This window comes from Neospora caninum, chromosome IX, assembly GCF_000208865.1.
Source record: "Neospora caninum Liverpool complete genome, chromosome IX".
NCBI classification, from domain to species: Eukaryota; Apicomplexa; class Conoidasida; order Eucoccidiorida; family Sarcocystidae; genus Neospora; species Neospora caninum.
This window is the reverse complement of record NC_018390.1, coordinates 1,032,258-1,053,902: the sequence shown is the minus strand read 5'-3', so window position 1 is coordinate 1,053,902 and position 21,645 is coordinate 1,032,258. Positions and strand designations below refer to the sequence as shown.

Here is a 21,645-nt window from a genome sequence, read left to right as displayed (position 1 = left end):
CTCACCCAGAAAAAACAGGGAAGATTGGGTGTCGCGGCGTGTGGCTGTTGAGGACGGCGTGCACATGCAGCCTTGAGTCGCCAAGTCGCTGGAGCACGCGGATGACCAGCGGAAGACAGCGGGCGCGAAGCAGCTTGGGGATATGCGGGGCGGACCTCTGGGAAGGAGAAAAGGAAGGCTGCGTGTCCTACCCGGAACGCGTCGGCAAAGAGCGCGACAGTGTCGCAGGCGGCTTTCTGCACAGCGGATTGTGGACAGTCTTTAAAAAGATACTTTTCCATCTCCTTGAGAAGCGCAAATCCACGTTAACGTTCCCTGTTCTTGGCAGAAAGACACCTCTCGGGTTCTCGACCGCAAAAACCATATTACAGCTGACTGGCGCACCATCAGCCCCTGTGAGGCGTCAAAAGACCAAGGGAAATGTATGTACATACCTATATATATATATATATATATATATACATACACATATGTGTATCTATACATACATCTGCGTATATATATATATATATATATATGTAGATGCACGGTGTGCACATAGGCTTGTGGTACGGCGGCCATACGCGGTGAGAGTGTCTGTTGCATCCATTTGACCACGTGTTCATCGCAAGGTTCCCCGTGGCGTCGATCGCTTTGCGATTCCTGCAAGGATCTCCTCTTGTGCTCGTTTTCTTCTGGTGACCTTCCGGCATGCAGGCGTCGTCTCTCTCCAGAGTTGTGCTCTTTTCCGATTGCTTTCCTTTTCGCACGGTTGTGTCGGCAGTACACAATGGAGATTTTGGAGCGCAGCTCAGCGGTGACATTTGCCGCTATCCACCTGTCGACAATGCATGCGCTGTGTGTCTGGAAAATGTGTGGTCTTGTCCTAGAACGTGGGAGTAGCGTATTCAGATGGCAAGTCGCCAACTGCCCTCCGGCCCTGACGTACTGTGCGTGGTAGGGCTATCCGTGTCTCACCTTCGGACTTCACGCGTCGTAACGGCGAGAAAGTGGGCATTCGCCAAAAGCATGCATCGCTGCATATATTCGTATGTATATATATATATATATATATATATATGCATATATATATATATATATATATAGACGTATGCATATATGCGTGCATACGAATCCTTATGCATCTATCCGTATATGCATACATCCGTAGACATATATCCTCATACGTATTGCTCAAGCATATATCCTTATACCTATCTACGTTTATACGTTATGTAACGTATATATATATATATATATATATATATACTGCGTATACATGTACAATACAACGTACCTGTATTCTCCCAACAAATATATATCTGATGTGCCTATTCCTCTACGTGTATTACTTATATATACATCTAGAACTGCAAAGGCAGAGACGAAAGTCTAGCTTGTCGTATATCTCTTCGCGGATATGTATCGGGAACGCACTCATGGTTCTGTAGAAGAGGTGGAGAAGAAGTGCCTGAGGCACTGTCCGTGGCGTATACAACAGCATCGCTGCTATAACACATAGAGTTATGACCGGCAGTGGCAGACTAGGAAAGCCGATGTTGTTTTCCCTGTCATAGATAGCCTGGACAGAGGTTTCGACTGGCATTGTCACGAATGAAGACGTTGCGGCATTTAGCGTAGTGCGGTCTGTAGCACCGTCGCACGAACCGTGATGTGTTTCCAGCACGTCAATTTCTTGTGCCTGCTAGGGCGTGCGTTGGCTTCTCGCTCTGTTTCCTATTCGTATGCTAGGAACAGACTGAATGTTGCACAGGTCTCATTTCTCGACTATGTAGGCTGCGACACGCTTAGGATGTAAATTCGCGTTTGAACCATCTTTAGGGATACCTTTTGTGCTCCGAGTTTCTGAAACCGGCTCTCAAACAGCTGGGTTTGAAAATGGATGTTTTCCATTTGAAGAGAAGGCAGTTCTCTAGCCCGCGCAAGGAACGGTCCGGCCTGTTGTCTTCATTTGGAAGGGATTTGAAAAGACTTGTCAAACAAGAATGGTGGCAGTTTTTTGGCATCCTTTCTGAGTTAGCCTCGGCCAGTGTTCGACACTTGCTAGTTGTGCAGACGCCGTTTTTCCTCCGGCTTCCGTGATTCGGAGACTCGGATGACGACGATCTCAAGCAGCGGAGGCGCGTGTCCTGAGACAGGGTCCGAGGAAATTCCCCGCAGTTGCTTGGGTGATAGTTTTCTGCGACCGTTGCAAGTGGAGGGGATGCCACTTTGCCTACCACGTTTTTTGCTCAGCTTTTCTTTTTTGTCGAGGAACGAGCGACGCGCACGTGGGAGACGTCTGGTGTACACAAGCGGTTCAATCATCGCAGCTTTGTTTTTTTCCGAGGGACAGCACACTTCGGTTTCTGTACAGGTAGAGGCCAGTTGCTCGGGAACATGCCTGGTACGGCCCCGGGCTGTTGCTGGTTAGTTCCAGTCAACGTTCCCCGGAGGGAAATCTCAGTATTTGTGCTCACAGAGCGCAGCGAGTTTGCTTCGATGTTTCCAGTTCGACGTGACACGACGATGCCAACGGTCTACCTAGTATGTGTAAGACGTCGAAGAATTTGTAACAGCCTTTAAGGTAGCAGGCCACGACAGAAAACGGTGCATTCTTGATTGATTTCTCCTAACCTTGAGTGGCATCGATACGGTTGATCGGATGGCACCTCTTCGCAGGCTTTCTAATGCAGGTGAGGTCACAAGCTGTCATCGACACGAAAACGATTGAGAGAAACGACACGAAACTGCTTGAGAGAAAACAGAGAATCGCCTACCGAGATGCATCAGATAGCCTCCAGCAACGGTATAAACTGTGCAGCGGGCAGTACCTTACGCTATGTTCTCAGCGGGAGGCGACTACAAACGAGGAAACGAACTGCAGTGGTTGCACAATTGCACAGCTCTGCCGAGATGCGTTGAAATGGCAGAGCCTCTCAGCAGCAGAGGCTACTGTGCAAGGTAAACAAGTCTATAAAGAAAACGGCTAAGGTCGGGGCTCCCGGCCTCTTTTTTTGCCGCCGGGCACCTCCCGCTCAGACCATACAGCTGGGCTAGAATCGCGCCGCCGCTTTGACAGTCTGAAGAGATGGTACCTGTTCAGCTTCCAAACGCGTTTTGCTTATAGGAACGCGAGGCACTGCAGTGGCTGTGTTGCCATATCCTTTATTAGCGGAGATGGTAAGGAAAGAAGTCGGATGCTCGCAAAGAAACAAGATGGTATTGTTCGTATAATACACGGAATCGTCCTCCACAACTAGATCTGTGGGCGTGGCAAATAAAATGCACCTGACTGGTCTCCCGATGTAAGGCCCGATACTTGCCCAGAGCTTGCCAGTTGGCCGCTTCAGGAGGGGAAAGCCCTTGCTTCTTCGACCAAGTCCAGAAACCTGCTCCGGACCATTCCTGTTCCGGAGAAGTACTACATCCGTGCTGAAGCTCGGGGGGAATGCCCCCGCAGTTTGACCCTTCCGTCTCTCTCCATCGCAGAACCGGGAGGAAGGACGCCCCTCCGAAAGGGCTAGTGCTGAATAACCGAGGCAATTCGGTGTGAGGCTTCTTGAATCGTGTCCGCGAGTCCCCTCGGTAGCCACCGTCCAGCCCACCCGGCTGAGTCAACTCCAGGAGGAACGGCAGATGCCAAGTATTCATTTCCCGGGATGAAAGGATCGATGTTGGCGCTTCCAGGGGAAAACCTTCCATTCCTTGGCGATGCGGCAGCTTCTAGAGCGCCCCGAGCGATTGCTTCTGCAGGACACCCCCCCGGATTTTTCGACGTGAATACATGGCGTGCAACGCCCTCCGCGAGCGACGCGAACGTCGCCGTGGCGGGGGTAAGCCAAGTTGACTGTGCTGCTTGGCTGTCTGCTCCTTCAGGTGAAAGTGCTTCCCCGCACTCGGCAAATCCAAACGGATGAAGCAAGGCAACAAGCACAGAGACATTGTCAGTGCTTTCTCTCACGCCGATTGCCTCTTCAATGAGCATCCGGGCGGTTGCCTCGGCAGCTTCAGATGTGGTCATGTCCGGATGAGCAACGGCCAACTTCAGGAGGAATTCCAAAGCTAGCCGTGCAACAACCTGGTCAGAGCATACGTCGAACAGCCCGTCACACCCCAGCACGAGCACTGCCGGCACTCTGCCCGCCGCACTTTGCCTTGCTGTCGCTGTTTCGGGACACGAGGAACTGGTAGAGGATGGACTTCGAAAACCGCCGGTCAGCTGCGCTGGATTTTCAGCAGTCAGGCGTACAGTCCGCACGTCGGGCTCGTTGCTGACCACGTACTGCTTCCGTCCGGCCGTCTCCTCGGCGGTTTGTGTGGGAGAAGTCCCAAATATGTTTCGGATCCGGTCGAACGCTCCGCTTGAAGGAGAGGACGGGGAGCTCATCTGTTGAAGTTTGTCTGCAGGCAACTTTAGGGACCAGTCTCCAAACGCCCGCCCTATGGCAAGCATGCCGTTCACGCGCTCGCCAAAGACCCAGCCCCCCAGGGACTCCACCCGAGACACTTCTCTGTCGCTGGTTGCTTTATGGTCTGAGGGATGGGTCAGGCGTTCTGCATGGCCGTCCATGTACGCCAGAACTGCACGACTGTCGCCGAGGTGTGCAACCGTTGCATCCACTCCGACGAGTTCGCTACCCTTTTGCGGTGGGTTAGCGTTTATAGCACTCGTGTCGTGATGAGCCTGGGAAAACAGAGCCCAGTCTGCATCCGAGATCTCCTCAGGATCCATGTCTAGGACACGATCGACACGTAAAACCGGCCGCACAAGACACACGCATGCTGTGGCGCCACTTTGGATAACCTGGTCGCGAAGAATTTCATGGTCTGTCTGGATGAAGGCCTCCTCCAAGGCACTGTGGACATCTTCATCGGTGCATATCGTCAGAAAATGTGGGTTGGATGGCGTCGCTCCTGGCGATACAGAGTTGTTCTCAGCTTTTGGACTACTTTCTTGGGAAGGGCCTTGACACTGGATCAGCCACTGGCAGATGCGAAGGAGGCGGAGCAACCCAATCAGCTGCTGAGGTGACGGCATGGGCACGCGGAAGTCAACAAGGGCGCGTTGTTCTTGAAGCCGAAATTGGTCTAAGCCGCGCTGAATGTCCTGAATACGACATAATGCTCGCTGGAGGTAGTGTTGCCATCGTGAGGCAGCTTTGTTTCTCAAATGGGAGAGAACATTGACGTGCAGCTTCTCCAAGAGCGCCTTCATCGTTTGCCGACCGCCATGGCCATCATATATCCCCAGAAGCCAGGCGTTCGCGAGCCCACCCAAACCTGAAATCACAACCATTCCATCTTCCATGTCTGGTCGCACGCCTTGGTCGTCCGACCAGCCAATTCCACAAATCGTTGGAAGAGGCGTGCCTGAAGGACCGTGCGGGCACCCCGTCTCCTGAGGCGGATCCGATTGACGCATGTGTGGTACAGCTGCTGGCGCAGCCTGGCCTAAAGCCGCGGACACAGCAGGGGAAAAACTCATTGCTTCGTGGAGGACTTAAAATATCGCAATGCGCGTTGGAGAACACAACAGCACGACGAGTCAAGACACTGCGGTGTCCAACGGCAGAGGGGCGGACGGAGCCCGCCAAGGCGCGCAGCGAAAGACCGATTCTTCGGAATCCAAAACACCCCGGAACTCCCTTTAAAGCATTTTCACTCCCACCAAGTAAATAAAAAATCCCAGACACCACGTCCGTGTTCTATTTCAGTCCGAGAAAACGACAAGACACAACGCACGCTGCGCGGCTCGGTAGCGTAGCCGCCACGCTGCTTTGTCGCGGCGAGTCCGCGCGCGCATGCCTTGTGAAAGAAAAGCGAGGGTGACGAGGCCGCGATTTTTCAAAGACGAAAAAAAGCTGGATTTCTCCTTGCCGTGATCAGCCAGAAACAGATTGCCTCCGATTGTTGACAGAGGACAGAAGACAAGAACTGAGGAACACCCGCGACGAGGCCCCGGTGAGACCGGCAACTCGTTTTTGCCGCTCTTCGAGCGCTCCGCCAAGAGCCGGAACGGCAACTTGCAGATTTCGAGCCGGCGAAATCCCCACTGAGCCAAACTGGCCAAGTGAGGCCACCATATGTAAAGCAACGAATCGCGAAGAACTCTGCTTTTCTTCGGCCACAAGCGTTCTCACAGCCGGTCGCTATGCAATCGATGAGTTACTGTTTTCGCAGTAACTAGTGATACTCCCAGCCCTGCTTGCCGTTCTACCGGAGAAAAAGTACCACTTTTTTCCAGCTGGAACCCCTGAGACATAGCATCGCTCCGACGGCTGCTGGTTGCCGCATTCCAGTTCTTCGGTTGGAGACACACACTTTTCCAAGTGATTTGTTGGGGCAGCCGAAACAAGAACCTCCCTACTCGAGCTTTTCACGGAACAGTCTGCACGACCTGGCAGCCGTTACTGCTTTTCTTTGAGGGTATTTGAGCGTGTGGTAAAAATCCATAACTGGTTTGCCTCCTGTCAGAAGCGCCACCACGAACGAGACACGCTGGTTCTCCAGGACAAAAGCATCGGGTCTAAAGGCCGAGCCACCGGTTGATGCGCTGCGTCAGTGCATTATGAAGAGCCGCTCAATTAACGGTCTGAAGCCAAACAGAATCCGGATCAACTGGTGTTACGTATTACTGGACTCATGCTCGCAAAAGCTGTCAGGGACGCGGGGTTGCTCAAATGGCAAAGCACCAATGCGAATGATCCTAGAAGCCCCAACATGCGTGCGTCAATAAGGCTTCTTGTGGAGGAACCGTAGCTCTACACACGGTTAGTCGGCTTCCTTCGGCAAGAGGGAGATGGAACGGTATCTGCAGGAACACGAGATACTGCACGAAGAAACTCAGGAACAGTGCAAACGGTGCGCGTTGCCTTGCGAGGGGGGCGGGAACCACAAGCTTCACGAGGTACTGACAGACAGCTGCTGCCTTCGCGTATTCCAATGAATACCACAACAGCCGTGTATGGTCCAACAGAGCTGGAAACAGACGAGGATCTAACGTATGCACGGAATGCGGACTTTGATATTTTCACAGGTCGTGTGACAGACCTGCAACCCTTGCCTTTTTACAAGCGTGCGTCTTCCCCTGCATCTAATACCGACTTCTCCATTTGCGCAGTTGGTGTTCAACGTCCAGTGGCCACGATAAAATGCGAGACAAAATGGGTAAGTGTGTTGCCATTGAAGAAAGAACCAGAATGTGCATGCTGCAGAGCCGGCGTGCATGATGGAGCTTCAGAAGCTGATTTTGCGGAATGTGTAATCTGGGACTGAATGGCCTTTCGGCAGCGCCTCGGGAATGGCTACTGCTTGAGTGGTGGCCTGGTAGACAAGACACTCTGTGCGGAGGGTGGCTGTTTGACCGGCAAAGTTGAGAAACTGCGATTGCAGTGACACCGTTCGGGCTGTCAAAGGGGAGGAAACTCACGACATCTGGATAATATGCATAGACTGGCAGAAACATGGTAATATTTCCAACCTGCTCGTGATTCGTGAACAGCGGGCTGGGCACCCGGCGACCGCCGCATGCTACACCTCGGGTGCAGTGATCGGAACCGGGAGAATCGAGGAGTTCGCCAGGATTGCCGGGTGTCTTCCCTGAACAAAAGATAACGGAAACGCAGGAAAACAGCCAGATGAGGGGCTCGAAGTCGATTTTCCCTCACCAGGCTTCCCAAACACCCGGTACACAGGGGGGGACCAAGTCTGCTGAAGTGTGTGTTATAGGGGGGGAAGGGTGGTTGGTCGGGATTTTGCGTCTTCTCTCAGCCACCGGTCGCGTAACGCTCCCGAGAAAGTTGATTTTTACGAGGATTCACCCTGTCCCTTGACCTGAGACGTTTTTCCCTTCGTATCCTTCCTTTTTCTTTTCTTGATTACAGAACTGTGTCCCGTGGCTACATCCTGCGGCCGTAAAATACCTCCAGGGGTTCCCGTTCCCTTCCCCCCTCGGCCCCCCTAGCTGACCAAGGAAGAGCTGTTCGCTTGTCCTCCGGTCTGCATTCCGCACGGTGTTCGATGCTTTCAGTCGTTTTTCATCCTGAACCACCAGATTTTTCCACTGGATGGCTCTTCGGTTGTGTGTCTTGTCTGTCGGTGACCAAATGCCGGCGCCGGTGGACCCTCCACACAGGTTCTCTCTGCGTTTTGATTTCTGATCGGGGTTTCCCAGGTTAAAAAGGGATGGCGACCCTGACCGTGCTTTGAGTTTCCAGAAACTAGCCTGTCATCCCTGCAGACGCGGCCGCGTCTTGGATTTGTTGGCCCCCGTGCCGTCAAGCTCTCGGCCACCATCGCGCATGTGCAACAGGCTGCTGTCTTCTCGTTCCATAGCTTCGACGGCAGCATGCTCAGTTCCCTAGACCGTTTCTTTTCTCCGCTTCCTCAGGACGCACCCATCGTCTCCCCTTCTCAAACTACTCGCGTGCCTGGAAGTCCATGCTAGGGCTTCCCAGGACGGATTCGGAGTCGACGCGGATTCCTCTAGCGGGGACCAGCCTTTCTGCCTTTTATTAGGAGACCTGCCGAGGTGCACACACCACCATATCGATCTCCTTTCTTTTTTCTGGCGGCGTGGAGATTCACCTGCCGATCTTCTGGGCGGACCCCGACTCGAGCGTCTCGGCGTGAGGAGATACACACGCTGTTCCTGCTCTTCTGTGCGGCTATGACCCCACGCGGCTTCTTTTTTGTTCCCCCCTTTTCTCTACTTGGTTTTCCGGCTGCGTCGCCGCTCACTCTCGCATTTGCGCTCCTTAGGTCTCCCCTTGGAGATGGGACGAGAACGCTTTTCGCTTTGTGTCTACGTCCCTCTCGTTTTCTTCTGACTGCGGTGGGGAGGGGCGGAACTCGCGGCGTGGAATTTCGGCGTCTCTCTGGCGCGTTTCCCGCTTCTTCCTGACATAGAAGGCCGACAGTGACGGCCACTCTGCGTCGTTCACCTCTCTGCCTCTTCTCCTCTTCTGTTTCTCTTCTCCTTTTTAGTTCTCCCCCTGACTCGGCCTCTGGTTCTCGTCCGCTGGCTGTTCGACCGAGACTTCCGGGTTTTCAGATGGCATCATTCCCGACTCCAACGCCGGTCCTGCTGGCGGTGGAAAAGAAGAGGCTTCTTCGGCAGCAGCAGAGAGAGCGGGAGAGGCAGAGACGCGAAGAGACGGCACGGAAGTCGCGGCCTGAGGCGTCTCGACACTCGGGCTCTGCGGAGGCTGTCTCGCGCAGCGATCGAGCGTCGTCTCTCGACCGGGACCACGCGCGTTCGTTTTCTGCTTCGGCTTCGAGGAAGAAGAGCGCAGGAAAATACAGAAAAGCGACTGGCGCCTCTTCGCTGGATGAACGAGAAGACAGAGATGATCGGAGCAAGACGAAGGCTCCACACCTGTCGCGCAGTCTGACCCACGCCCGGCGCAGCTTGCCGAGCGGGGGCGAGGAAGAGGAAGAGAAGAGAGACAGTGAGGGAGAACGGGCGAGGAAGAAACTACCTCGGAAGCGATCGCGAGTGGACGTGGAGAGAGAAGCACGGGAAGACGCGCGGGACGAACAAGTGCTCTTCTCTCGGCGCCGCGAGCGAGAGAGACACAAAGACGAAAGAGACGACAGAGGCAAGGAAGCGAGACTGCTGCGGCGCGTGGACGAAGGGAACCGAAGGACAAAGAAAGGAGCGTTTCGAACCGATGCCTCACCGAGCTCAAGTCTTGCAGGCTCTTCTCAGGAGGACGACAGGAAGCAAGATCGAACGGGACGACGCACTCGGAGCCTCAGAGGAAATCGCGACCCACCACGGCTTGTGAAGGTATGACACGTTCAAGATATGACCACGTTTCTCCGCAAAATTGGTCTGAGGGAGAAACGGTGCGTTGCTGACTCGTTTACTCTGTAGCCTCAGGTGCCGTCTATCCTAGCCTGGTACTCAGGAATCTTCCGGCGGACACTCACCGAGACACACATATGGGCGAGCATCTGCGCTGTGTGCATGCAAGCACCAGACGGTTCGTTTCTAGTCGTCGCTCACGAGTCGCGTCAAAGTTGTGTGTAGCGTTTCGCTTCTTGAAGAGTTTCGCCCATCACGTGGCGCTCCTCATACGCCCGAACCTTTCGAAAGACAAATACATTTGCATCCACATATACGCAAAAGTCGGCCTGGACAGTTGGCGTCCGGACTCGCGTTTGTTTCCGTGTTCACACCTTGGCCGGAAACAGACCACACCGCGCGCTTTCCACTTTTGTTCTCCTTCGCCCTTTTTCTGCTTCTGCTGTCCCTCGTCCCTGTCTTCACGTGGAGCTGGCGTCGTCCTTTTTGGAAGACATTTGCTTGATCTCGTTCTCTCTCCCTTCAGGCGCTCCGCCTCCCTCTCAGCCTGTTCCTTCTGGTTCTCCCTCTCGGTCTGTTCCTTTCCTGTCTTCCCTCATCTTTTCCTCTGCCTTCTTTTTGTTATCTCTGCAGGGACACTCGAGCCCGATTTTGATCTCGGAGGCGACGCGCGCGAGTCCGCGCCTCGTTCGGCTGACGGCGGCAGTCCCTTCGGACGAATCTCCCGCGTCTCTTCCGTCTGGGGCTCCAGTCGTTTTGGTGGCGGCTTCGCCGTCGCGTCGAGCGATGCCGCTGTATCCGGTGGCCCACGCGTACAAGCGAGGCGTCTCCGAGTCAGCCGCGCTCTCTTCTGTCTTGTCTTCAAGAAGATCGAAGAAACGGAGCCGCGTGAGACCGAGCAGCCTGCCTTCCCTTGCAAACGAGACCTCCGATGCTGACAGCAGTGCCGTGGAAACGCGTCACTTGCGCGTGAAACGCGACGCGTCCTCCGCTTCTTTCTCGCCGCTGCGCGCTTCTCACCGACGCGCCGCCTCTGCTCCCCTGCATGCACACAGGAGGCTGCGGGAACAGCGTGCGTGGCGGGGCCGAACGGGAGGCGACCGCCGCGAGAGAAGGCGCGGAAGCGCCAGTGAAGAGGAAGAGGAAGGACTCGAGCGATCCCGAGGGCGAGCGAGGAGAGAGAGGCGGAAGGCCGAGTTGTCAGAGGAAAGCGCCTCGGGCGGAGACCGAGACAGCGCGCCGCGGCTGCATGCGACAGGGCAGCGGAGCGGCAAGCGCCGGACGGTGAAGGAGGAAGCCGAAAGTTTCCGGAATCTGACGACGACTGAGACGAGAGGCCGCGCGTTTGGCAGTGACGCAGAAGGCGACGGAGCGACTCCACACCCCTCTTCACTTCGAGACAGTCGCCAGACGGACACTGCTCGTCGTCTCGCCCGCTCCACCGCCCGGCACAGTGTCGAATCCAGAGAGGCCTTTTCGGTCCAAAGAGGAGACGGAACACTTTTTGCGTCCGACGAAAAGAACGGCAAGCCTTCCAAAGGGGAGCGAAAGAACCCTTCAGACCGTAGTGAGCGCGGAGTCTGCGCGTCTGGGAGGGACGAAGAACGCGGGCGAGAAGAGACTGATGCGTCTCTCCAAGGCCTTCCCAGTCTCGGCTCTCCGCGTTTGCATCCGCTGTCTTCAAGTTGCGACAAGCGTCGCGCGGACGCTTCCGTTTATCCTTCCCCGCCCGGCGCACAGGAGAGACAGAGCCGGTCGACCCCAGGGGGGCGTCTCTGTTCTTCGCGAGACTTCGAGGCCGGGGAGCGACCGGAGACCTCCGGGCAGTCTCCAGTGGCGAGGACCGCGAGCGGGGCGAGCACGGCCTCAGCGAGCCTTCCGGAGATTCGGGCGCGGAGACACTCGCTGGGAGGCGTCAGGAAGGGGTCGACGGGCAAGCGGGAAGAGGTCTGTCGGCTGCAGCCTTTCCAGGCGTCTTCTCCGCGGCGGACGTCTCGGCGGATCGTCCCCGCCGACATGCGGAACAACGCCACGGAAGCGCGCGTCCTCGTCGCGTCTCCGTGTGCGTCTCGTCCGCGTGAACGCGAAGGAGGAGGCGATGCATGGTCTCGCACTCAGTCTTCTCTCTCTCCGTCTCGTCTCTCCGCTCTGTCTTTCGCCTCTGCCGCGTGCATGCGCGACGCACTGCGGCCCGGAGGCCGTCCAGGCTCTGGCAATCTCGTGGGCGGAGAGAGCGCGCGCAGCGAGAGCCGCGCTGGAGTCCGCCAAGCGGACTCGCTGACTCTCTGCACGCCCTGGACGCCAGACAGTGAGTCCGTGCTGCGCGACCACACCCGTCTCGAGGCCGGGAAGACGCAGGAAGTGCCGGCGGCGCGCGAGCGCGAAGCGCAGCAGGAGGAGGCGCGCCGAGAGGAAGACGAGCGGCTGCGTCGGGAGCTTTGCGCGAAAGCGCCTGCGGATCCCAGCTCGTTCGCCGTCTTCTGGCTGCAGGCGCAGCAAGCCGCCGAAGACCGAAAGGAGAGACGGGAAGTCGCGTGCAAGACAGAAACCCGCGCGGAAACTTCCCTAGCGCCCGCCTGTGCGGACGGCGCGTCGCGTGCGTTTCCCTCTGTGACAGGGTGCCGCGAGTCCGCCCAGTCTTTCCTCGCGAGGAAAGATGCCACTGGGAAGATGAACGCTGCAAATTCTTTTGCTTCTCGAACCGGCGCCGTGGATTCGTCTCGGCATGCGTCGACGTCGCGGTTCCTCGCCGATCGGTCTCGAAACCAGGAAGGCGTCGCTGGAATGCCCGCGAGCGGGGGAGACCCTTTCTCTCTCGCCTTCCCTCCGGAGCACGGGTTTGGCGCGAAGGCCGCGACGCGGTCCGAGGATCGTCCCGCACCGCCTTTCGCGCTCGCCGTTGTGGGGAGCACAGGCGGCAGCACAACAGCCCGGACGGAAAGCAGCGCCAGCAGCTTGGCGGGGAACTTTTCTCGGCCGACGGCGATCTCGGCGCGGTCTGTCGCTGCGTCTCTCGACTTTGGAGGCGAGGCGTGGCCGGACTTCCGAGAAGAACAAGGCGACGGCTGCGGAAGGCGAAGGGGACACAAAGACACAGCAGATGCCGACGAAGTCACTCGGAGGAGACGCCGAGACGAACCCGCCGGGGTGCTCGAGTCGGGCGCAAACGATGGAGGCGGGCGGGCGGAGAGGCCGTCTGGGCGGCGAAATGGAGAGAGACACAGAGAGACGCTGGACACTGGAAGAGAAGAAAGGCGAATGGGAGACGAGGAAAACCGCCGGGTTTCACTCTTTCACGGGATAGAAGGTGAGGAACAGCGGCAGAAAGAGAGAGCCGTCACAGGGCGGGCTGAGGGGAGCGGAGGGGACACGGGAGAGTGGAGAACCGAAAAGGAGACCAGCCTCAAGTGAGAAAGAGGGGCGAAGAGAGGATCGCAGGAGCGAAACGGGATTCCCGTTAATGGAACGGAGAAAGCTAACGTAGTCCTGTGAGATAACATTGGACGCTTAGCTCGACCTCCACATCTCTATATATATCTGCATGTTTGGAGTATCTGGTTATGTGCATCGTCGTTGCGCCTGTATCGCTCTATGCATCTACACCTTTTCGCGAGAACCAGGGGGATCCGGCGCGCGCGCGTGCCGACGTGTATGTACACCGGACGACACTGGATTGCAAGACGACGAATCAGGCGTTCGTGGCACTGTTTCGTTTCTCCACTGTCCAGGTGATGGCCAGACCCAAGACCCGCTTCCGATGCTCGTTACGCCCACCTTCCCTTCTTCCCACCTCTCTCCTTTCTCGCCCGTTGCTTTTCCCTGTGAGCCGACGCCGACGTTCGCCCCTCCGTTTCTTCCTACATTCGACGCCCACGGCACTTCGTTCTCTCCGCCGCGATGCGCCTTCGGCGCTGCCGACCACGAGGCGGCTGCGACGAGAGAAGCGGAGAAGCGGAGAGGCGAACTGAATCTGTCATCTGTTCTTGAGGCGGTACGGACGGGAACGTCCTCTTTCTCGCTTCAGCTGCCACGTCTTTCGCAGGAAGCAGAACGCGAGGTGGCCCTGAGAGAGGCGACCCTGAGAGAGATGGAGCGAGACGTGGTGGAGAGAGAGGCTCCACCCGAAGAAAATGTGGAAGAAGTGAAGAGAGAAGCCGAGGCTGGTAAGCGCGCTGTCCTGCCGATTGGAAACGGAGAAAAGAGATACCGAGATAGCTGTCTTTTGTTCAACACTTGCGTGCAAACCCCTGTCTCCCGCATAGCCACAGTTCCCTCTGCTTCACGGCCTCTATCCATGTGAATATATATATATATATATATATATGGTGGGGCTGGGTGGTGGTTTTCGAGGCTGGTCCCTATGCATGCAACACATGTAGAGTTTCGAGTTCCGGTCTGTGTTCTCTCGCTGTCGTCTCTCTCTGCGCGGGGTGTTATTCGCTGGTTTTCTGCTGTCTTTTGCGTCTGCTGTCTCCACAGGCGTCGACGATTTCCTCGCCTGTCTTGCGGGACCGTCCCCAGCGGGGAGCTCAGATGCTTCAAGCGCCTTTCCAGCGTCTTTCCTGGAGACTCTGCCTGCCGCTCCTCCACGCGACGCTTCGCTCCTTCTTCTTTGTCGCAACGACCGCGGGAACGATGGCGCTGTCCGGTCGGAGACGGAGGCCGCGACGGAGACAGACGCGGATTTTGACGCAACCACGCACCGGCCCCGGAGCGAGGAAAGGAAAGCGGAGACGCATGCAAGAGATCTGCCTGTGATGAAAAAGATCTTTGAACCGATGCTCCAGGTCAGACGGGTGGCTTTCCCATCTGCGTCTCTCCACAGTGTTTGTTTCTTTTTCTTCTCGTCTTCCCTTTCCCTCGCTCTCTCCACGTTTCTCTTCTTTTCTCTCTTCCTTGTCTCCTCACCTTTTCAGTTGCGCTCTCCGTTTCTCTTCGCGCTGTGTCTCTCCGTCTCTTTTCCGCGGCGTTCCTCTCTCTCCATCTGTCTCCCTTCGGACTTCTCTTTCCTGACCTTCGATGTCTTTTGTGTCAATGCTCTCAATGCTCTCTAGGCAGTGGAGGCGGCAACTACCAAGTCCACTCTTCAGCGGATCATTTCTGTCTTCCCTCCCACCGCACAGAGTAGCCCCGCTCACCAAGATGTTCTGCTGTGCTTTGGTAAGTCTTCCTTTTCCAGTTCTTTTTCTTTGTCTACGAGAAGGCCATCTTTCGCGATGGAAGCAGAGAGGGGCGAAGGACGGCTTTCTCGTGTGTTTCCGACGCCATGCGCGTCGCTCTTTGTGCCTGGCAGATGTACTGAGCACTGCGCGTCCTCCGGTGTCTCTCCACCGTTTTTGCTTCACTGGGGGCGGGCGGGGGGGGGGGGGGGGGGGTGAGTGCCTGTGCACTTCTTCGTCTGCCGCTGGGGGCGCATCCACGCCTCTCTTTAAAACGCTTCGAGTTTCGGTGTGTAGTCCCTACTGGACGTTGAGCGCCTCTGCTGCGTGGACTCCTGCAGCGGAGCGAGTAACGCGCGCAGGCCTGCGCGACGTCCGTCGGCGTCTCGAACGTTTCGCGGTGTATGTACACCGGAAAGCAGCGGCTCTCCTGGCGGCTCGGCGAGCCGCAGAGGCTTCCCGGCAAGCAGAGGAATCTGCGCGTCTCGAGGAAGAGGTAGACTCTGGATAAAGGGAGAAACCCTTGCCACGTTTTCTCGTTCCGCTGTCGTTGCCATCTTCTGAAAAGACAGCGTCTGGCTGCAAGGGAGGACGTCTTTCCCCATGCTCCAGTAACACGGAATTGTATAAATTTTGCGTGCATATGCATATAGAGCGGCATGTGCCCACCTCTGCATACATAGATATATATATATATATATATATATATTCACATATACATATACGTACGGACGCACGTGAACCGGGATTCCCATTCTCGCGTATATACAATATACCCGGTTCTGTCTGCTTACCTCTTTATGTACGTTGTCACTGACATTTTCGTGTGCGTGGAAATCGCCTCAAACCTTCAAGCCTGACAGCTAACTCTCGGAAAGTGCTTTTTCTCCCAGCACACTGTTTATGGGACTCTTCGTTGCATGCATCTTCATCTTTATTCATACTTTTCTACAGTGCACACCTCTATGTGAGCTTAGCACGTGTTTTTGTCGACGCCGAGTAGCGGTCAAGCAGAAGTTGAGCAACGGAAAAAGATGCCAGGCTTTCCTCTTTCTCGGAATCTCCGCGTTCTGTATGCAGCGACAGGCTGCAGCGTACCAGCGGCTGTGGGTCAGCATCCACGTCGTCGTCGCACGGTGAGTTTTTGCCAAGAAGACGGGAGCGTCGTCACTTCGCCCCCCCCCCCCCCCTAGGTTCTGTTGTTTCACACTTCCTTTTTCAGTCCATATCTGTGCCTCCCGCTCGAGGGTTTTCTAGTCCGTCTATCTCGTGTCAGTGCTTGTGGAAAAGCCGCAACGTCCTCCGCAAACAACCGCGTATCCTACCGGTGTCTGCACTCTTTCCTAATCTCCGCGACTCCGTCGCCGTGGTTGGGGTGCCTTCATCTTCGTTCCCTCTCGCACGTTCCCGAACGAGAGACTGCGACTCACGCGAAAAAAAACTGTCTTAGGACTCTTTCGCTCCAAAATGCGTGTGCGCAACTATATGGAGATATAACGATTGGTTATTCGCACATAAGTACATATATCTATGTTCTTAGGTCTACATGTCGATATACATGTACATAACTGTGCCAATAGAGACAAATGCGTATATGCGTATTAATACATGGTGGTAGATGTGTATGTACACTGGTACTTTGCGGCTCTGCACGTACCGTCCCTTTTAACAGAAACAGGAAAGAAGGGAGCAGAACAACCCCTTTTTACCCCTCCTGTTTCCTCTTGCGGCTCTTGGGTGTTCAGCAAGGCGCGCGATCTCTCACTCGCCCGCAGCCTTCTCGGCCCAGTCGGCTTGGATTTGGGGGATCCCCACTTCCGCGAAAACCTTCAGCTTCACCTCGCAACTCTCCCTCCACAACGTGAGCACTCGCGCTTCGCCTCCTTTTCTGTAAAACAGCGACCTGTGGAATGTAGGAACTCCGTTCTCTCCTATTCTTGGCGCCTTGTAGCGGCGTCATCTGTTCCCCTTAACGCAGTAGCTGTGTCTCTCCAGTCTCTACAGTTTAACATGTCAATAACTGTAATTTGCCGGTATCTCTCGATCGACGAGAAACGCTCGAGAGAGCGCTATTTCGACATCTGTCCCCTCTCGATGCTGTCGAGCGTCGAATCAAACGTTTTTTGCTCTTATATGCGAGATACAAGTTCTCCTCACTATTTCACCCTTTTCTGCGCCGACAAACGCACAGATGCACCCCCCCACGTACATCCGTTTTTACAGTCATATATACATATATATACATATATATACATATACATATATATACATACATATACATATATATACATATATATACATATATATACATATATATACATATATATACATATATATACATATATATACATATATATACATATATATACATATATATACATATATATACATACATATACATACATATACATATACATATATATACATACATATACATATATATACATATATATACATATATATACATACATATACATATATATACATATACATATATATACATACATATACATATATATACATATATATACATATATATACATATATATACATATATATACATATATATACATATATATACATATATATACATATATATACATATATATACATATATATACATATATATACATATATATACATACATATACATATATATACATATATATACATATATATACATATATATACATATATATACATATATATACATATATATACATATATATACATATATATACATATATATACATATATATACATACATATACATATATATACATATATATACATATATATACATATATATATGTATATGTATGAGACGCGGGGTCTACTCATTTTTCTGTCTCGCGCTGTCCATGTGCATGCTTTCTTCTGCGCTTTGCAATGCAGTGCAAGGGGACGGGAAGGTGCCCGGGGGCGACAGCACTTGCGCCGCTCCAGCAAACCCCGACGAAAAGGACAAGAGAGAAGAAGGCGAGGCAGATGGAGAGGGAGCAGACCTTGCAGAACCACGCGCACCCGACGTTCTCAGGGAGGTGAGAAGACACCCTGCAAGTCTATACATGCGCTTCGATACATGTATTGAACATACGCGCATATATACATTTATACACATATATGTATATAGATGTGTGTGTGCATGCATATGTAAAGGCGTTTCGATGTTGGCGATGCTCGGTAACCAGCCTACGGAAAAGCGTGTGTACAATTGTCTCTGTTGCTGTTCCTCGCCTCTCTCCGTATGCCGATTTTTGTATGTTTAGAGACAGGGGGTGGAAAGTAGAGGCAAACGCGTGCATAGTTCCCCCTATTGTATCCAGATATACAACTGCATGATCTATCGATATACATCTCTCTTTTTACACCGATACATATATATATATATATATATATATAGATATATACATTCTCTATAGTGCGCATTGTACGAAGAGGAGAATGCATGCAGGCACGTGCAGGCACGAGAGACTCAGTGTATCTCGCTGATAGAGATAATGAGAGATAGGCTTCGTGACAGTCATCCGCGTTGGTGTGTGTGGACGGAAGGCGCCTGCTCAATTCATGCTTTCCTCACTTCCATCAGGAGCTCTTAGCCTGCGACAAAGAGGCGCAGAGAATAAAAGAAGAGGAGGAGCAGAAAGCCGCGCTGTTGAAACGCCGCCGACTGCGAAAGCTTCGCGTCCAGGTGAGCGGGGAAGTCGCCGAAGAAGAGCGAGTTCAAGAGAGAGGTGGACGGAGAAATTAGGAGAGAGATTAAGAGACAGAAGAGAGAATACGAGGGAGAATAAGCGAGGGAAGAGAGAAGAGAGAAAGCTGTCCGTACAGAATCCTCAAAAAGCGGTGCGTTTCTCTTTCGCTGTCATCGTTTTCGAAGCCCATTTCCATGCCGCATGCACCACGCCAGGGGGCTCTTCGCTCCATTCTTTTCCGTTTTTCTTTTTGCCGCCTGCGTTTTCTCGCAAACGTTGCAGCTCCACGAGGCCATCAACGAAGGAAAGCAGATGCTCGAGGCCTTGCAATTCCAAAGAATGCAGGTGGTGCGTCGACTATACACACACAGGGGTGGCGCGCATCCCTCTCCCCTGTCTTAGCGGCGTTCGTCCTCTTTTCCGTTTTTTCTCCCTTTCCCTCTCGCCGTTCTCCTCTTCTCTGTGTTCTTTCCGGTGCCTTCTCGCATGTGGTTTTGTTCCCGTTCGCAGCTTTCCCTTCCCGTCACGGTTTCGTGGAGGTTCCCTGTGTGCCTTTGTCCCTTCTTTGTCTCTTCTCTTCCCCGCTTTCCTCTCCTCGTGTCTCTGCGAATTCCGCCTCGATGCTCCGCGGCATGCTCGCTTCCGCTGCTTTCTTATCTTTTCCTCTTCAGCTGGCGGTCGCCCAACAGTTGCACAGAGCAGTGCTGCCGCACGTGGACGAGAAGAAACTCCTGTTGCAGCTACAGCGTCGCCGTTCGCAGGTGAGAAGGACGCACTTTTCCCGGTCACTCCGCCCTCCATTTTTCACGGTTTTCTCTGCTCTCTCTGCGCCCTCCCCTTCCTTTTCTCCTGTGTTCCCTGTCTCTTTTTCTGTGTTTCCTCTCTGTCTTTCTGTGTTTCCTGTCTCTTTTTCTTGCTCACTTTCTCCCCCCTCTTCAATTCTTCCGCCCCTCCCTGCGCCTGCGTTCGTTCTGTTTGTCTCAGCGCTGGGCGACGCCGGAGCGCGCTCCCTCGCGCGCTTCCGAGTTGAACGCGAAGCGCACAGATGCGGACAGAGAAGACGCCGGCGTCTCTTCTGACTCGCCCCCGCCGCCAGGCCGCGGGCCGCTCTTGCAGTCTCCGCGGATCCACGATCTCCTCCCTTCGCTTCTCGATCGCCTACCCTCCTTGCCGCCGTCGCGCAGATTCTCTCTCGCGTCGCTGTTGGGCGAGCGTTCGGTTCTCGGCGACGACGAGGGGCGAGACGGCGAAGAACCGAAAGAAGAGAGACCGAGAGAAGGGAGAGGCGAGGGAGGACGGGGGGAAGCGAGAGGCGGTCGGGGCGGAGTGGGACCGGAGAGCAGTGCCATGGCCTTTGAGTTCCTCTCAGAGAAAGTCGCTCTCGGTGCGGTTTCTTCATTGGAAGACGGAAGAGCGCGAGAAGACAACGCGGACACCTTCCTTAACGCCTCCTCAAATGGACGACCGCTTCGGCTGTCGGATCTGGGGGACGAGAAAGGAGACGAAGACTCGAGGCTGACGCAGAAAATCCCCCTTAACTCGGCCTCCGGCTGCTCAGCCCCTCAGAATGTGCCTGGCTCTGCAGACCCGCTGAAGAACGCGTCTGCGTCTCACGGTCCCGCGGCGTCTCCAGCGAGGGGACTTCCTCTCGACCGTGGTTCTCTTGATTGCTCGTACGAAACAGGCAAAAGCGCCTTTTCCCACTCCGACCAACTGCTTTCTTCCTCCGGCATGGGCCTCCCTAGCCATTCGCGGGAGACCAGAGAGCGCCGAGAGAGAGAGGCGGGCGTTCTCCCTTCTTTGAACCAGGAAAGTGAGAGAAAGGCGGGGAGTGTGCCGCGTGGGACCTTGTTTTTGCACTTGCGCGAGATGGGCGAAAGCGCGCCGAGTTTGCAAGACGGGAACTTGCCGCTGAAACGCACGGCGCAGGCGAGCCTCGCGCGAGTGCAGGCGCTTCGAGAAACTGTCCGGCGAGCGAGGGCCGAGCTGATTGTCCACGCCGAGGAGACGCCGGGGGGTCTAAGCAGACTGTGGGAGACGAGCAAAGAAACCTTCTCGGAACTGCGAATCCAGAGGAGACAGGAGGCGAAGCAGGGAGCGGAGCGAGAGACAAGTCGGGAGAAGAGACTGGGGGAAACGTCTTTCTCTCTCCCCGAGGTTCCCCGGAGGAGACAGCGACTGCGCGAACGCGAGGAAGGAACCGACAACCGGTGCGTGGGAAGAGAAGCGGAGACAGGGCGTCTCGAGAAGCAGCGCGGAGAGCGCGGCGGGGGCTACGAAAGGATCGGCCTCAGGCCGGAGAGACACGCTGACGAAGAAGAAACCTTCTCGCTGCGAAATCTCGCCGCAGCCAGAAGGAGATAGATGTAGAGACGTCTCGGCGGCGGAGATGAAAAGAAAGACGCACCTGGAAGACTGAGAGAAAGGGCTACCGAGGGGGGAGCCAGGAGACACACGCGGGGGGAGCGCGCAAAGGTGGCGACCTAGAAGAGAGACGACGGGAAGAGGAGCTTGGGGGAGACGATTCAAGGAACGATGTGGAGTCGGTCTCGATCAGACGCTTCAAATAAGGGTGAAAACGAACACAAGGGCGGGGCGTTGGAAGAGGGAACTCGAGGGAGAGAAGCAAAAAGAGGGAAGAGAGAGCTGTGAATGTAGAAAACCGAGGAGAAACTGCACGAAAAGAGGTTGCTGACTTGCCATCACGCTTGGGTGCGTTTTGGTCATGCGCCGTTTCTCTGCGCAACTCTCTTTGTCTTTTTCGTGCATGCATCGGCACATCTGTCACGCGATATTCATCGAAAACCGTTTCTAAACTTGTAAAAACATGTCTGCATGTATAGATAAAGATACGTCTGTGTGTTTTGCGTGGTCTTGCGCCTGGGAGTCTCTTGACAACTTTCGGGCGCCGCGAAAGAAAAACTCCAGCTTTTCTGGCCACGAGAACTCTCCCACCAAGGACAACGTTCGGAGCTTCGAAGGGTTTTGTTGGAAAGCTTTC

At 54.5% G+C, this 21,645-nt stretch overlaps 2 protein-coding genes across 2 annotated transcripts; one reads left to right on the top strand and one right to left on the bottom strand.

Annotated features, from left to right (window-relative positions):
- Positions 1-3,502: 3,502 nt before the first annotated feature.
- On the bottom strand, positions 3,503-5,467 carry NCLIV_039740 (hypothetical protein; the record flags this gene model as incomplete). Its single annotated transcript, XM_003880883.1, has 1 exon — positions 3,503-5,467. One exon carries the CDS (start codon positions 5,465-5,467, stop codon positions 3,503-3,505), a length of 1,965 nt encoding a protein of 654 aa, XP_003880932.1.
- A 3,567-nt stretch (positions 5,468-9,034) lies between these two features.
- NCLIV_039730 (conserved hypothetical protein) lies at positions 9,035-21,008 on the top strand (the record flags this gene model as incomplete). Its single annotated transcript, XM_003880882.1, has 14 exons — positions 9,035-9,772; positions 10,424-13,097; positions 13,519-13,781; positions 13,833-13,953; positions 14,270-14,577; positions 14,845-14,950; positions 15,291-15,445; positions 16,030-16,085; positions 16,695-16,810; positions 17,845-17,990; positions 18,539-18,640; positions 18,927-18,992; positions 19,316-19,405; positions 19,629-21,008. The coding sequence occupies 14 exons, from the start codon at positions 9,035-9,037 to the stop codon at positions 21,006-21,008; spliced, it is 6,321 nt and encodes a 2,106-aa protein (XP_003880931.1).
- Between the last annotated feature and the right edge of the window lie 637 nt (positions 21,009-21,645).